Genomic DNA, 14,032 nt, shown 5'->3' on the forward strand with positions numbered 1-14,032 from the left:
CTGTAACCTGCACACTTTAGATCTAACTCCCTTGTAAAAAAAGTATAATTTAGGCCAAAGTCGAGGGGAATAATATAACTAATATAAGTTATCTTTTACTGGCAAAATTTTATTTTATTTTAAAAATAATACCTCTGAGAACATGTGATATCAACAGATGAAACACACATACGAAATCATTCTTCTTCTATAACACGGTTGATAAGTTTACAAAAAGTATTAATTTTTTTTTTGGTTTTAGATACTTGAATTCCTGAAAAAGTGAGATGTTCTTCCACGTTTGCGGGCAGAATGATAGCCCCATGCAGAAATGTATAAGAATTTTTATATAAGTTATATTAGTTCGAAATGAAGGTTGGAAATTAATTCGTCAACGAAATGATTACCCACGTGTCTATATTAACGAAACACGTGGCTATTTAAAATGACGGTTAGGTTCTGTTACGCCGTCTACATGATGTTTATCCAACAGTGTCTTCTGATTCGACCAAAATCAAGAGGTTAAATTGATAGATCGAACTATGTAATGAGTCTTGAACCGTGCAGAGGGTACGGGTACGGTCCCGGGTGTACTAAACGACCGTGCGTCGCTCGAGTTCCAGCTGGAAGGGTACAAGGGTATTACGATAAGGCACATGTGTGCCTCTCCCTGCATACACCCCCGCGCACAACTGGACGTACAAATTTCCCTGCCGAAAATGCTAGCCCTCGATTTAGGGCTACGCTGCAACGGAGCACACATAGCGGTGCTTATCTGCACTCTCCCTACTGCTGACACACGCACTCCAGGCGCTTGGTCACAGTTCGGCAGGTCGTTGACGTTGCGTTGTACGTTCCCCCTTCGGTTGAAGAAGACGTTCACAAGAAGTTCAAAGGGAGTGCCACAAGGTTTGATGCGTCCCTTCGTGAACGGAACAAACTGACTGAAAGCTAGTGAAAGATAGAGAGAGAGCGAGCGACATTGAAAGATCCATAGAAAAGGAGAGTGTTGAATGAATTCGGTCATACGAGCCGAATATTCGGTGCTCGCTGGCGCAAGGATTCGACAGTCCGCCGTGCCATGTCAGCATGTTGGTGGGCGAGAGTTGGTGGACCCTTCGCGTGGAAGACAACAATAAAACACGCACGCGAGATGAAAAACTCTCGTGGCAGCAATAATGTCGTCATCACGCGACTCGCCAAGCCGGGGTTGGTGGTGATGGAGGTGGGTGGAAACCGATCGTTGTATGTGTTTATGTTACGTTGCCCTTTGTTTCGTCCTGGTCGCGTAAGAGTGAAAGCGAGAAAAGACCAATTCGGGCCACCAGCACCAGCACGCGAAGCCCACGCGTTGATGTATGTATATACAACTCGTCCTGACTGAAGGGCCTTAGGGTGCCGAGAGCTGAGGTCGGTTCGATCCGCGTTTGTCGGGGCAGCGACGGCAGCAGTGTTTACAAAACATTCTCTACGCAGGACTGTGACTAAGAGAGCGAGAGTGTGTGCAAGCGATTGGCAGTGATGGCGAGGGTTACCGAACGGGCGTTACGGCGCAGGAACAACACGAGATGCGTACGTTTTCGAAACCGCCGTTGATGGAAGAGGGCCGCCCAGCGGGTCGGCCGTGGTGGGGGAGGGCAGGACCGAGTGTTGTTGATAACAACACACTGGTCGCGTCGTAAACCGTCACCGTTTCCGTCCCCGATCGATGAGTAAGCGACGAAGCGGGCGATAGAGTGGACGTCAAGGGAAGGTTCGTGCTGTGCTTCAACAACGAAACTTCTTTTTCAGTGCATTGGGCTTCCACAAGCCCTCGGTGTACCTGCGAAGCAGGTTTTAGTTGGTGGCCGTGAAATTATTCTATCCTAAAATTTGAAAAAAAAAACACAATTTTAAATCCCGCTTGTCAATAATTGTGAAGGCATTTAAGCCACCGTACTTACAAAGCGCAAAAAGACGCCAAATCATCGCCCAAATCGATAAGGAATCGGGTGGGATAAGGAATCTCATTTTTTTGGGGGAATTTAATTGTTCCCCTTTTCCCCTTCCCACTGCCAACACCACACATGGGTGGTGTTACCTCCAGCCAGTTTCAGTTTAACGACGACGACGACGACGACGAAAGCAGTTAGGGATAGAGTAAGGCACTCTTCTGGTTTGGTTGGTGTAAGTGGCTGCAGGATACAACGCCAACCATATCCCGTCCGAGTGAGTGAGAGAGGACACGGGAGAGTGTGGCACAGGCGCAACACAGCACGAGGCGGGCGGTGTGTGTGGTGTTCGTTCCCGTTTTTCTTCGGCAGCCAGGAGGGAGTCCTGTTTCTTGGCTCCGTGTGTGCAGTAGCAGTCCGTGTCTCACACCACCTAGCAGCTCCAACGCAAGCCATCGATCCAGGGTGGCCAGTGTGAAGGGAAAAAACCCGTGTGACCTGTGGTAGTTCTGGCGCACTGGATCCGCGTTAGCCTTTCCCCCAGGAACACCCGTGCGGGCTCTCTGGCAGTCCTGGTTTTCTTGGGAGCAAAAATCCTGGAAGAGCAACAGAAAGAGTGGCTTCTGGCTACGCCTTGCTTAAAAGTGAACTCGTGGCGTGTCCCAATTGAAAGTGAAAATAAGTCAACGAGAGGATAAAAAAATTAAAAAAAAACAAAAAGAAAAACCTAGTACCAGTGCATCCATCGACGACGAATCAGCTGTGGAGTATACCAATATATTACCCAAAACATCCGGCACGGTTTTGGGGGTAGTAAAAAATAATATCCTCATCGCCACAGCCCAAGAAGAAGCACGTCGAGCCGCAACCATAAGCTACGCAGCAGAGCAACGCGGAAGAAAACCCCGGAGAAAAACCAACCTCCAACCCCCCAAAGGCTACTACGACGCACGGGTAAGTTCGACGTGGAGCGCAGCGTGGGCGAACAAGAAGAAAATTCCCCGCGGGTCGCCGCCAGGAAGAAGAACCCTTGAATGACCGTGTACGCATACGGTGGCTCGGGTCGAGGAATCGGGAAGGGTGGAGAGGAATGTGGTCAGTCAGGAGTCACCCCACTGGGCGAGGATGGGATTCGCGGAAAAGGGATTTTGTTTTGAATTTTCCCTTTTTCCTCGCGACCCTCGAAGCATCCATCTATCCATATTTGCGTGATGAAGCCTACCGCTTACCGACATTCCACCCCCTTGCCCTCGTTTGCCCGTTTGCGAAAAGTGAAAGTGATTCCCACGCCCTTCCACCTATTTCCATGCCCCCGTCCCCAGGCCCAACGCATTCTACTCGGCAATTTTCCGGGCGAAGTAGGCGACAGGGCGACTCCATCCACCACCATTTTGTGTGCTGCTGCTGCCTACTTTTGCGTCGCACGAAAATCCTCGCTGTCTGCTGTTTCACTCGCACTCCAGCGCCTGCTTCCGATGGGATATTTTTGCTTCCTTCCTTTGACACCGTTTCCCTTGGAGATGGATCAGAGGCGGCGGCGGCAGCGGCGGTTGCTTTCGTCTCCCGCTCGCAGTCAATTTACGCAGTGGGGAAAAAGGTTGAGCCGGGCGAACGTGCACGGATCGAAACTGGGAGAGGTCGACCGACCCCCGGCCATTTTCCTTCGACGGTGGGCTCCACCGCGGCAGTGCGTGTGCGCTCCTTCCATCGTCCATTTTCCTTTCCGGCCGTGCTGTGTTGCGTGGAAAAAACCATCGAACACCATCACCACCACACCGTACCAACAATTTCGAGCAGCAGAGCAAACGGGACGGGACGATGAAAATTACACCGCTTTTCCTCCAAATTGGCGGTATTGGTGGTAGTGGTGCCGCGCAGACACCGGCGCACCGTGGAATTTTCCGTCTTACTTTTCCTTCCAAACTTCCTGCGTGTCGGCGCACGCCACCCGTTTTGCACCGATACAGCGAAACATCAGAAAGGAAAAAAACGGAAACCCACCACACAAACACTGCCAGAAAGGGAAAACTCGGAGCGGTGGAAAATGGGGAATGTTTTCCCTACGCCTACGCTTGCTGCTACGCCAACAGCTTGTTCCCAAATTTTCCTTTCCCATCATCCCTACGCCAATTCGAATGGTGATAAAGTTTCAGCGTAGCGCGTATACGCCGTAGGATGAGTAAGGATTCGAATGTAGTACAGTGAAGGGCGCAGGAACAAGTTCCATATAAAAATTTGGAATTAAAATTAGCTCATTTCGAAAATCACTCATCATGAAAGATGGCATTTAAAAGATTCAAACAAGAAAACCTACGGTACTTACAATTAAAGGGCAAAACTGTGTTGATTTTATTTAGTTAATATTTATGTATATTAATCAACTGGCGTTTCTAGCATGTCTTTAAATTTATCGTTATTTGACTGCCTCCATTTTTTTAACTGCACAAGACGGAGCATATTGTTCCTTCATTCGTAGATTGGTGATAGTATTTTTACATCGATTGCACGTCAGAACAGAAACGGGCAAAACAGACAACTTTTAGTGTAAAACTCAGTGCCCTTTGCCTTACTGGCGCCATACAAAACCATTTCACATTACATGCAGCAAATTCGTCAGTTATCCTAGATCTAGGTTATCTTGAAGTATCTTACAATAACGCCCATCACTGTACGTTATAGGCAGAAGTTCTGAATGAATCCTCCCCCTCTTGCACTTGTTCAAATATCCTTTTCCCTGTAATTCACGTCCATCGAGTACTGGGGAGATATTTTGATGACTTGCACGGTATCGTCGGGATTTCTCGGAAAAAGACGTAGATGGACTTAGTTAAGACGTAGAAAAATTTGGTAAAGAAAAACAATTGCAATGTGGTTATTCAAAGAATCGAAATAGGAATCGAAAACAGAGCACAGAATTGAATGCGCACCAGGATCCCTGCTGCCCTACTTCCTCCCTTGCTGTTCACTTGTGTGTGTGTGTGTAGATACACTCGGCAAAGTTCGGCAGTTTGGATTCCTGGGAGGGGGTGAACGTGGTTTCCACAGGATAGTTTGGATAGTTAGATTTCAATCCGCTCGTTTTTCGTCGATAGTATTTGGGGCAACGGAAAATAACTAAGCTTACAAAATTCTAATTGCGCCGTTTGTTCGTGTTCCTTTCCAACAGAGCGTGCACGGAACTAGTGGAAGACGGAACGCAACATGAACTTCTCACCGTTCGGGACACATTTTCCCGGTTCGATACCGGGAATCCACCAGTTCGCCAGCTCGGGACTGGTGACGAGCGTACCGTCAGCGTCGCACGACTCCAGCAATCGATACCATTCCATTAACTCGAACGTCAACATGGCCCACTTCAATCAGAGCCATGGGCCCATTTTGGGCAAGTTCCACAGGGAACAGGAGTCTGGCGGGAACAACGGAACAGCGGGGAGCGGTGGTTCAAACAAGTACAATGGACATTCGGCGGGTTCCGGTAACTCGACGATACCGACGACAACGAGTAGCGGTGGCGGCGGAGGAGGCCAATACTCGATTCCGTACAGCCAGCACTCGGACGTGTCGGACCACAAGCAACGCAACATGTACCCTCAGTCGTCGATTGGTTCCAGCTCGGCCGGCAGCAACGGTCAGAGCGCTCAGGAACTAAGTCAGGATATCAGTGCGCTTCTCCAGCAGGCGGACAGCAAGCGGGTTCTGCAGAATCCCAGCTGGCAATCGCTTACACCCGGCGCGTCCGTGGCCGACTATCTGTCCCATCTTCCCGGCAGCGCACTGCCCCTTTCGCTACACCACTTCCTCAAGTATTCGGCGGAAAATATCAAGAAGGAAGCGCAGAATCCTCTCTCCAGTATCGACATGTCACAGTCGCAGGGTGGCGCGCACAACTCCGGGAACAACGCGCACACCAACAACGGCGGTGGCATGATCCTCCCGGCATCGCAGACGATCGCCAGCATCCTTGGCCATCCCGGTGGCCACCACCAGCAGCAAGGTGGCGCGAGCGGACAGCAACAGCACTCGTCCCAGCAGGGTTCGTCCCTTGCCGGCCATCAAACGAACGTCCAAGCTGCGGCGGCCACTTCATCCACCGCCGGCGGGGCGACCCCAGCGAACGGGGCTGCAGCCGCCACCGACAAGAAGAAAAAGAAGAAGAAGAAGAAACCCCCAAAGGAGCGCAAACCGCGCCCCAAACCAGGCGAAATCCAGGTGCGCACGGCCTTGGACGGGAGCCTGCTGTTCCTGTGTCCCGAGTGTCAGATGGCGTACCCGGAGCGGGAACTGCTCGAGCAGCACCTGATCGGGCACAACCTGGAGCGCCGTTTCATCTGCGACATCTGCAATGCGGCACTGAAGCGGAAGGACCATCTGACGCGCCACAAGCAGAGCCACAACCCGGAGCGACCGTTCGCTTGCACCATCTGCCTGAAGGCGTTCAAGCGCAAGGAGCAGCTGACGCTCCACTTCGTCATCCATTCCGGCGAGAAGCGACACATCTGTCAGGAGTGTGGGAAAGGTAGGGAGCCTAGTTAGTAAATTCCTTGCTTAAATGTTTGTCGACCAACATTACGGTTTTCTCTTCCGCCAGGATTCTACCGAAAGGATCATTTGCGTAAGCACACCCGATCGCACATAGCACGTCGGTTGAAGGCGGAACTGAGTCAACAGCAGGGAGGTAGTGCGGCGGATGGAGCAACTTCCAGCACTGGTCGTGGTGGAGCTCAGACACAAACTGGCGCCGCCAACCAACAACAACAACAACCACAACCGCCTGCAATGCAACAGCAAACTCAAATGACTGGCGCGGGTCCACAACAATCCGGCCAGCAGCAGCAGCAACAGCCGCAACAACAGCTACAACCACCCCAGTATCACAACCTCACGCAAGCCCCCGGACAATCGCAGATGATGTCGTAAGGGTTTCCCCTCCCCGTCTTCGCTTTCCAAACGCGTGAGAAGATTAGCAAAATCAAATTCCAGATTAGCGAACGATTTAACAGATAGCGCAAAGTTTCATTCGGATAATATTAACTAAAATAACTCTTATCAAATATTGAATACCCAATTTTTCAAGCCCTGCTTTTCCCATACAGCGGAAAGGAAAGGGCAAACGAAACAAAAAAAAAATCGTATTTGTGCAATTGTGTCGTGAGATTTCTGCATTTGCTTATGTTTTGTTTTTCCTTTTCTTTGAAGTTTAAACAAAACCAGAGATAGATTCGTCTCTTTATCGGATAATAGCACACCATATGTTGGCCATACATATATTTATGAACCAGTAAGGATTGAAATATGTGGAGCTAATTGGCAACCACTGAAAATCCATTCCGCCACAATGTGCAATATATTTGGGTTAGAAAAAAACAAAACCGGCGTGCCATACGTTCTGCATCATGAATGCAAGCCAGCGTACGGGAAACAGACACGCTGCAGGATTGTTACCCCGCCATGTACAAAAACTAGATTATAGGAAGAGACACACTATGAAGCCGAAGATACACGCGCCCGCGTGCGCGTGTGGAAGGTGGATGTTCTTATGGTTTTTGTATTTAAGTTAACATTCTCAAAACAAAAGGAGAAACCCTCGCTCAGGTGACAAGATTGTAGTGGACATATTTTAAACCAAAACTTATGTAGCTGTATAAGGGGACAAAAATAGGGTAGGATAAAATGTACCTTCCGGTGAAGGCACACGAGAGGCCAGCTGTTTAGGGCAATGAGTTAACTGTTTCCTATTTTGATTTAGTTTTTGTTGGTTTTCTATTCCGTTTACATAGATGGAAAATGGGAAAGCCTACAGTATCTTTATCTATTATCCAATTCTAGTCCGATTTTTCTAGTCCAAATTTCTAAGCGTACACTTATATTTACGAAAGCGACAACCTATCTTAATCTTACTGATGGTAAACAAAAAGAAACAAAAGAAACATTATGTGCACAAGACATGCACGAAGTTAATCATCTATTAGTTGAAAAGGGATGGATTGGTTTAGTATTTTTACTTTCGTTTTGTGAACGTAATCATTACTCCTAGTTGAAGCTAAAATAAATCACAACACAAACGAATCAGATAACAATAAACGATGTTTTGATACATAAGTGCACGTGAAGTTGCTGAGAACATTCATTAATGTGTTTCGGAGGGAAGAACTTTGCATTAAACGAGACATGTCGTTCAGAAAATATGTATATCATCTATTGCCTCACACGTGGGCACTGTTTCTTACCAACAAAAACTTATTGAACAAGTGAACTTACTCACGGGGAGTAAACTTATGCCAGTCCTTTGTAGGAACGGAATTTCTTGTACTGCTTCACGATATCTGTGAACAGTAGGCGGCTGCTTTCGTCCATCGTGCGGAGCAGATAGGACGACGAATGTCCATCATAGACGGCGATCAACTCGAAGCAGATATTGTACACCTTTTGGGCAACCCGTTGCTGCAGGGTCGTTGAGCGCTTGCTTTGAATGATAGTGTTTAGGATCTGTGCCAACACGTACGGGGCTAGTATGCGGATATCTTTCGGTAGATTTTTCACTGCGTAACCCGTGATCCTGAAAAACAAAGATCACAGAAATAAAGGCTGAAAATGAAAATTTTGAAGAAAAAAAGGAATTTCGCGGCATACTTTTCCAACGGCACTAACAAATCGGAGATGGTGAGTATTTCGAAACTGTTTAAGCTCTGCTCCACCGGCAAGCTGTCCTTGTAGCAGATGATGGCACCGACCAGACCCTGGAACACAAGCAGGTACTGTGGCAACCGGTGGACAACGTAGTTCGATCGTACCATCAGCAGTACGAACATTACATCACTCAGCAGGCGGTGAAGTTTGTAGAAGCTCTGCTCTTCGCTTTCCTTCACGGGGATCTTCCGAATGTTTACTGCACTCATAAACTCCAGCATATGGTCCAACACGGTCGGCGAGAGTTTGATGCCTCGATTGGCGATCACCGCGTTAAAGCAATCCAGAATCTCCATCAGAAGCGCCACATCGTGATGGAACTCATTTAGTACGCACAGTGGCATCACGTTCCGGGCAATGACAATTGAAAATGGTTTCACAAACGCATTGCTGATATCCTCCTTGCACTTTACACCGAAGCCAATGCGTGCGAGGATGGTGAAAGCCCGTAGAACCGATTTTAGCCCTGCATAACCTTGCCCACCAACATGGTTCGCTAGGGTGGCATCGAGCTGGGCAAACTTTTTGCCACACTCTGCCGCCGGTAGTTGACCGGTGAGGAAAGTGACGAACGTTTTCATATGTTGCTGATCGATTGATTGTTCTTCCAATTTGATGTCATGCCCCTTCGATACCGTCTGTTCCTGCGCCATCTTCAAAAATAACTGCCAACGGTTCTCTACGATCGCAGCGAGAGTAGATGGTTCAAAATTCAAAAAGTCCTTGTACTGGATGCAATTTGTCAGCAATAAGCACGACGAGGAGCTGGTATTTGTGAGCTGAAAATGAAACCATTCCGTTAGAAAAACATGTTCTCGTGTATATCAAAAATGATCAGTTTTAGTAAATTACCGCCTGCGTGACATAATGGAGGATACTTCCTCGCATTTCTGAAGTCATCTCCTTTTTGTGAGTGGCCTTGTAGTGAATAGTTAAAGCACAACCCTTCAATGCATCATTGAAATCGCCGATATTTTTATTCCGTTGCCTTTTGGGGGTTTTGGTAAACAAGAACGCATCAATAACTGCCACAAACTCATCCAACTTCTCACTCAATTGCTCGGCTGGGATAGTTTTCAATCGATTCGCACCGCCCTGTAACATTGAACCAATTTTGTAAAAAATGTTTTTGTCGTTAGGAGTTTAAGAAAAATCATACGCTTTTCGAGTACCTTAAGCAAACTGTTGAATACCAAAAGCAGTACATCGAAGCGTATATCGCTCTCATTTGAAAAACCGTCCAAGATTTTTATCATTTCGTTGAATGCTTCCTCTGTCAGGTATGCTGCTTGTAGCTGGAAAATTGTTACCAACAGTGACGATTGGCCGCAGATACTGAGCAGGGTTTCGATGCTGGCGAATCCTATCACGTTGGGTATCGTTCCGTGTGAAATATGTCCTGTGCAATACACGTATAAAAATAAAAGCTTAAGATTACATCATAAAAATAAATTGCAAAGAAATCATTCAAATAAATAAATTAAAGTTACATGCATATTATACTATTAATTTGTGTTATTGAATGTTATAAATGTTTCCTTCATGTAACGCGTTTGTAACGGTGTTTGCTAATGCAGCACTTTCCTTATTTTCAATTCAAATGTATCTAGAAAAACTTACGGATTAACTGGTTTTCGAGGCGTTGGGCGATTTTTCCCCCATCCAAGCCACGTACATCCACCAGCAGGATCAAAAACACAGCAAAAAGAACTGTCTTCCGTTCTTTGGTGAAATAATCTATTCTGATCTCCTCTAGCACATCCAACAGGTGATTCATTTCCTCAATATTAGCAGCTTCGACGGAATGGTTTGTCGTGTTTGTCCGTGCACTCTTCTCGAGAAGTTTCTTCAGGAGAGGTAACAGCTCCGATCCGTTCATCTCGTACAGCTTTTCGAACGGCAACTTGCGCGACACAGCCTTTTCACACTTGGTAAGGCATTTTGACAGAATCCGTTTGATTGCGGTTAGCAGAATTACCTCCAACAGTTCCTCAGTGGGTGAAATGTCTAACAGAAGTTGTTTCAGCTCTTCCGACGAACAAAAAGACCGATCGAGAAGGTGGTCCACAACAACTATCTGTTGCTGTTTGGAGAGTAGCGACAAAAACCAACTATTAGACGATCGTTCAAGTAGCACCCAGCGCAAATTTTCCGCCCCGTAATTATCGACAACTCTAGCGATAAGTTCCTGGCGTGCTTCTTCCTTCTCGGGACCTAGATCCTTCTGGTTTAGGTCGTTTTGACGAATTTTTTGGAGCAGCACGCGATTCAGGACCGGTGCGTCCTCAGGCGACGTTCGCTTTTCGATCTTTTCCCACTCAGCTTCACTCAGATAGAAATATATATCTTGGTCGTCGCTCGATTCGATTGAATCTGGTCGATAGTATTCCACCATCAGACGATAGTTACCGTAAAAGTATACCATCTTCCAAAAAGCACTGTAGAGCCGCGCATCTCCGGGTACTTCGCCCAGCAGGAACTGGTGAGCGAAGTTAGCCATCATCTCGTCCGTGCTGGCAATGTGTTTACTCAACTTTTCCCAGAAAAGATACGAGTTTTCGATCAGCGTATTGCCGGCGAAGAAGTAACACATCCAACACATGGCCAGCTCCATCTGGAAAATGCTACTTTCGGTGTGCTCCTCCCCCGGCATCTCGATAGCCTCGTTCAACAGGGACACAAACTTATTCCAGAAGAGAAAGCTACGCTTTCTCAGCAGCACCTTCATAAACTCCATCATGGCATCACTTAGACATCCGTCCATATCTGGCCATGCAAATGAAAGAGCGGGCCAACCGTTTTGCAGCTGAAAACGTGGCGTTACTTTCAACCCGTCCATTTCCGTCTTTTCCGAAAGTAACAGATCAAAAAAGACTTCACTTTTGGACTTCTTTGACAATTTTTTGGCAGAAGATCCATCAGCAAGCTTCATTTTCTTATCACATGTTTCGTTGAGGTCCGTACGTTCACTTTTTCTTTTGCCATTCTGCATACCGGAGTGGTTTCTTAGCTCTTGGATGGATTGATCAAGCTTGTTTTCGTCCAGGTACTCTTCGAGCTTCATAAAAAGCTCGTCGCGAAAGTTTTCATTTTTGTTCAGCTTCGTGTACATTTTCATCGTCGAAATAAGTACCTCCTGATAGCACTTGAGCGTTTCTTGATCTTTGCGTAAGAACATCGTTTTCAGTATGATTCCGATGATGTTCTTCTCCAGGATGAGTGGGTTGTATTCGTTGATTGCGCAAATTAGTTTGTATAAATCTCGCAGCAATGGACCGGACGACGAACACACGTTTACGAATTCAGTAAGCTTGAACGTGAAGATTTCGGTAAAGTTGAAATCTACTAGCAATTGTTGATCAATGTTGATGAAGTACTTCCGCAGCAAAGCAAACACGTACTTTGTGATGGCCACTATTCGATCATTGCTAGGAACAATCGATCGGCTTTCGTCAACGAATATGTGCAGCAGATAGTACTTCAGGAAAAGCAACACCTCCATCTTCTGGTTCCTATATGAGCGTAAATATCCTTCGATCAGCAATGCAATCATGTGCCACGGGAATTTGTTCACATTGAAGCAGCCCATGAACAATTTTTTCGAATGATTCGTTACGCGATAGTATGAAGCGGCCTTTTCTTCTCCAAAATACACCACTTTTAAACAGTCCAACAACTCTTCTCGCCGATTCACGCCACGACGTTCAAGCAGCAATACCACCTCTGCTAGCGGCACAACAAAGTGCTCGAAGGCTTTCTGAAATTTGGGATCATCACCGGCAGATTTCAAATAGATCTTCAGGTCGTTGAAGATCCGATCGATCGTTTTCTCTTCCTCTTCCTTGGGTCTGTTGTTAACGATGCACTTTTTGTAGTGCTGCAGGACGATCCATAGCGCTTCCCCGTAGGCCATGAAATTAAACTTGTACACGTTTCTAAACTTTGCATCGGACGCCACAATCAAAAATGTTTCCAAAAGCTGCTGCCGACCTATTTTGTCTTTGCCCTGCAAGGCGTGCAAAACTTGTTGCAATCGGGTCACACAATTCGGCGGCAGTGCATTTGGCGGGCATGGCAGTGATAGGAAATCGTTCACGGTTTGCCAGCTTTCGTGAAAGCTCCCATCGGCCCCTTCGCTCACTGTTTGGTAACAATCAGTTAACCCGTTGATAAAGTATCCGAAAATTACTTCATACTTCGACATGTAGTAGAAACTGGGTGACTTCCATAACTTTACGCCGTAGGCAAGGTTCTGAACAAAATCACGCTCAGGGCTAGATATGCGCTTAAGTATTTCTGCAAAAGAAAGAGGTACACAGTAAGAAACACGTTTTTCTACCATTATATTTCTTGCTTACCATGTGAAATGGCCATTTTGCCAGCCGATTCTATCTATTTGCGCCCGAAGTCAAGACACGGACCGGTATTCCACACTACACGTGCTCGTTTATTTACAGCGCACTAGTGTTGGCACAATCGAAATTTTGAAGATCAAACACTCGATCCCTTTACGGATTCTATCGGATTGAATCCCATTTGACGGACTCGAATCATTTTTATTCTTTTATTGATTTGATTTGATTTGAAGATTTGATTCAGGCTGACACTACACTACACCATAGCAGTATAGATCATGATTCCATGATGATTGCGAACGAGCGCAATTTATTGTAGTGTAGTCTTGGCCTAACGGATTTGGATTCAGATTCAGAGATTCGGTTCTCAGTCCGGACTCGATTCGAAAGATCCACCACTACAAGAGAGAAAACCAAAGCCAAAGTGATTATCCAGGTAGGTTCATCCCGAACCAATCGCCTTCATTTTATTAAAAAAATAAAGAAAATTTGTGACAGTCGTTCTTAGTTATACTTAGTTTGTTTTGTTCTTAGTTCCGTATTCAATTTGTCGGTTATTGTTATTTTCAAAAATTGTTGTTATTTTCAATAGTGAGTAACATGCTGTTAATGTTGTGTTCAGCTATTTTGGCCCAAATAATGCTTAGAATGTGGAAGAAACACGCGATCAATGTTATGTTACATCGTTACATCGACAATCGTTCGAGATTGAAAACGGATTTATTTCAATCGTAAATTAATCTATGAAATTTATCTCTCGCAACGCAAAGCGCACGAAGATAAAGGATGATAAAGAAAAAGTAGAAACTTAGAGCCAAAGATTCCATTTAATGTTTGACACGGTTAAAATATGCTCCATAAGTCCGTTGAAACGAACTTAGGTCATGCACGTGCAAGGTTCTCGCACTATAGTTTAGATGATTATTAAAAGGACGAAGCGACCGCGAGTGCACATCCTGTAAACTACCAGCGTCAACTTGGTAATCGAGTACAGCACAGACTAGCGATCGTAGCGGACACTCAAACCCCGTCGTCAAGCTTATGAATGTGGCTGAACAATGCTGTGTGGTTTGTTTTTTT

The 14,032-nt window shown here is 46.3% G+C and overlaps 2 protein-coding genes across 2 annotated transcripts; one reads left to right on the top strand and one right to left on the bottom strand.

Annotated features, from left to right (window-relative positions):
- Nucleotides 1–1,527: 1,527 nt before the first annotated feature.
- On the top strand, nt 1,528–8,255 carry LOC131261052 (zinc finger protein GLI4-like). Its single transcript, XM_058262947.1, has 3 exons — nt 1,528–2,864; nt 5,077–6,426; nt 6,499–8,255. The coding sequence occupies exons 2-3, from the start codon at nt 5,112–5,114 to the stop codon at nt 6,825–6,827; spliced, it is 1,644 nt and encodes a 547-aa protein (XP_058118930.1). The 5' UTR covers nt 1,528–2,864; nt 5,077–5,111; the 3' UTR covers nt 6,828–8,255.
- LOC131261046 (uncharacterized) lies at nt 8,080–13,036 on the bottom strand. Its single transcript, XM_058262937.1, has 6 exons — nt 12,956–13,036; nt 10,218–12,893; nt 9,770–9,996; nt 9,450–9,692; nt 8,541–9,376; nt 8,080–8,466 (listed from the first exon to the last, which is right to left on the bottom strand). The coding sequence occupies exons 1-6, from the start codon at nt 12,969–12,971 to the stop codon at nt 8,184–8,186; spliced, it is 4,281 nt and encodes a 1,426-aa protein (XP_058118920.1). The 5' UTR covers nt 12,972–13,036; the 3' UTR covers nt 8,080–8,183.
- Nucleotides 13,037–14,032: the final 996 nt, after the last annotated feature.

Source organism: Anopheles coustani, chromosome 3, assembly GCF_943734705.1.
Source record: "Anopheles coustani chromosome 3, idAnoCousDA_361_x.2, whole genome shotgun sequence".
NCBI lineage: Eukaryota > Metazoa > Arthropoda > Insecta > Diptera > Culicidae > Anopheles > Anopheles coustani.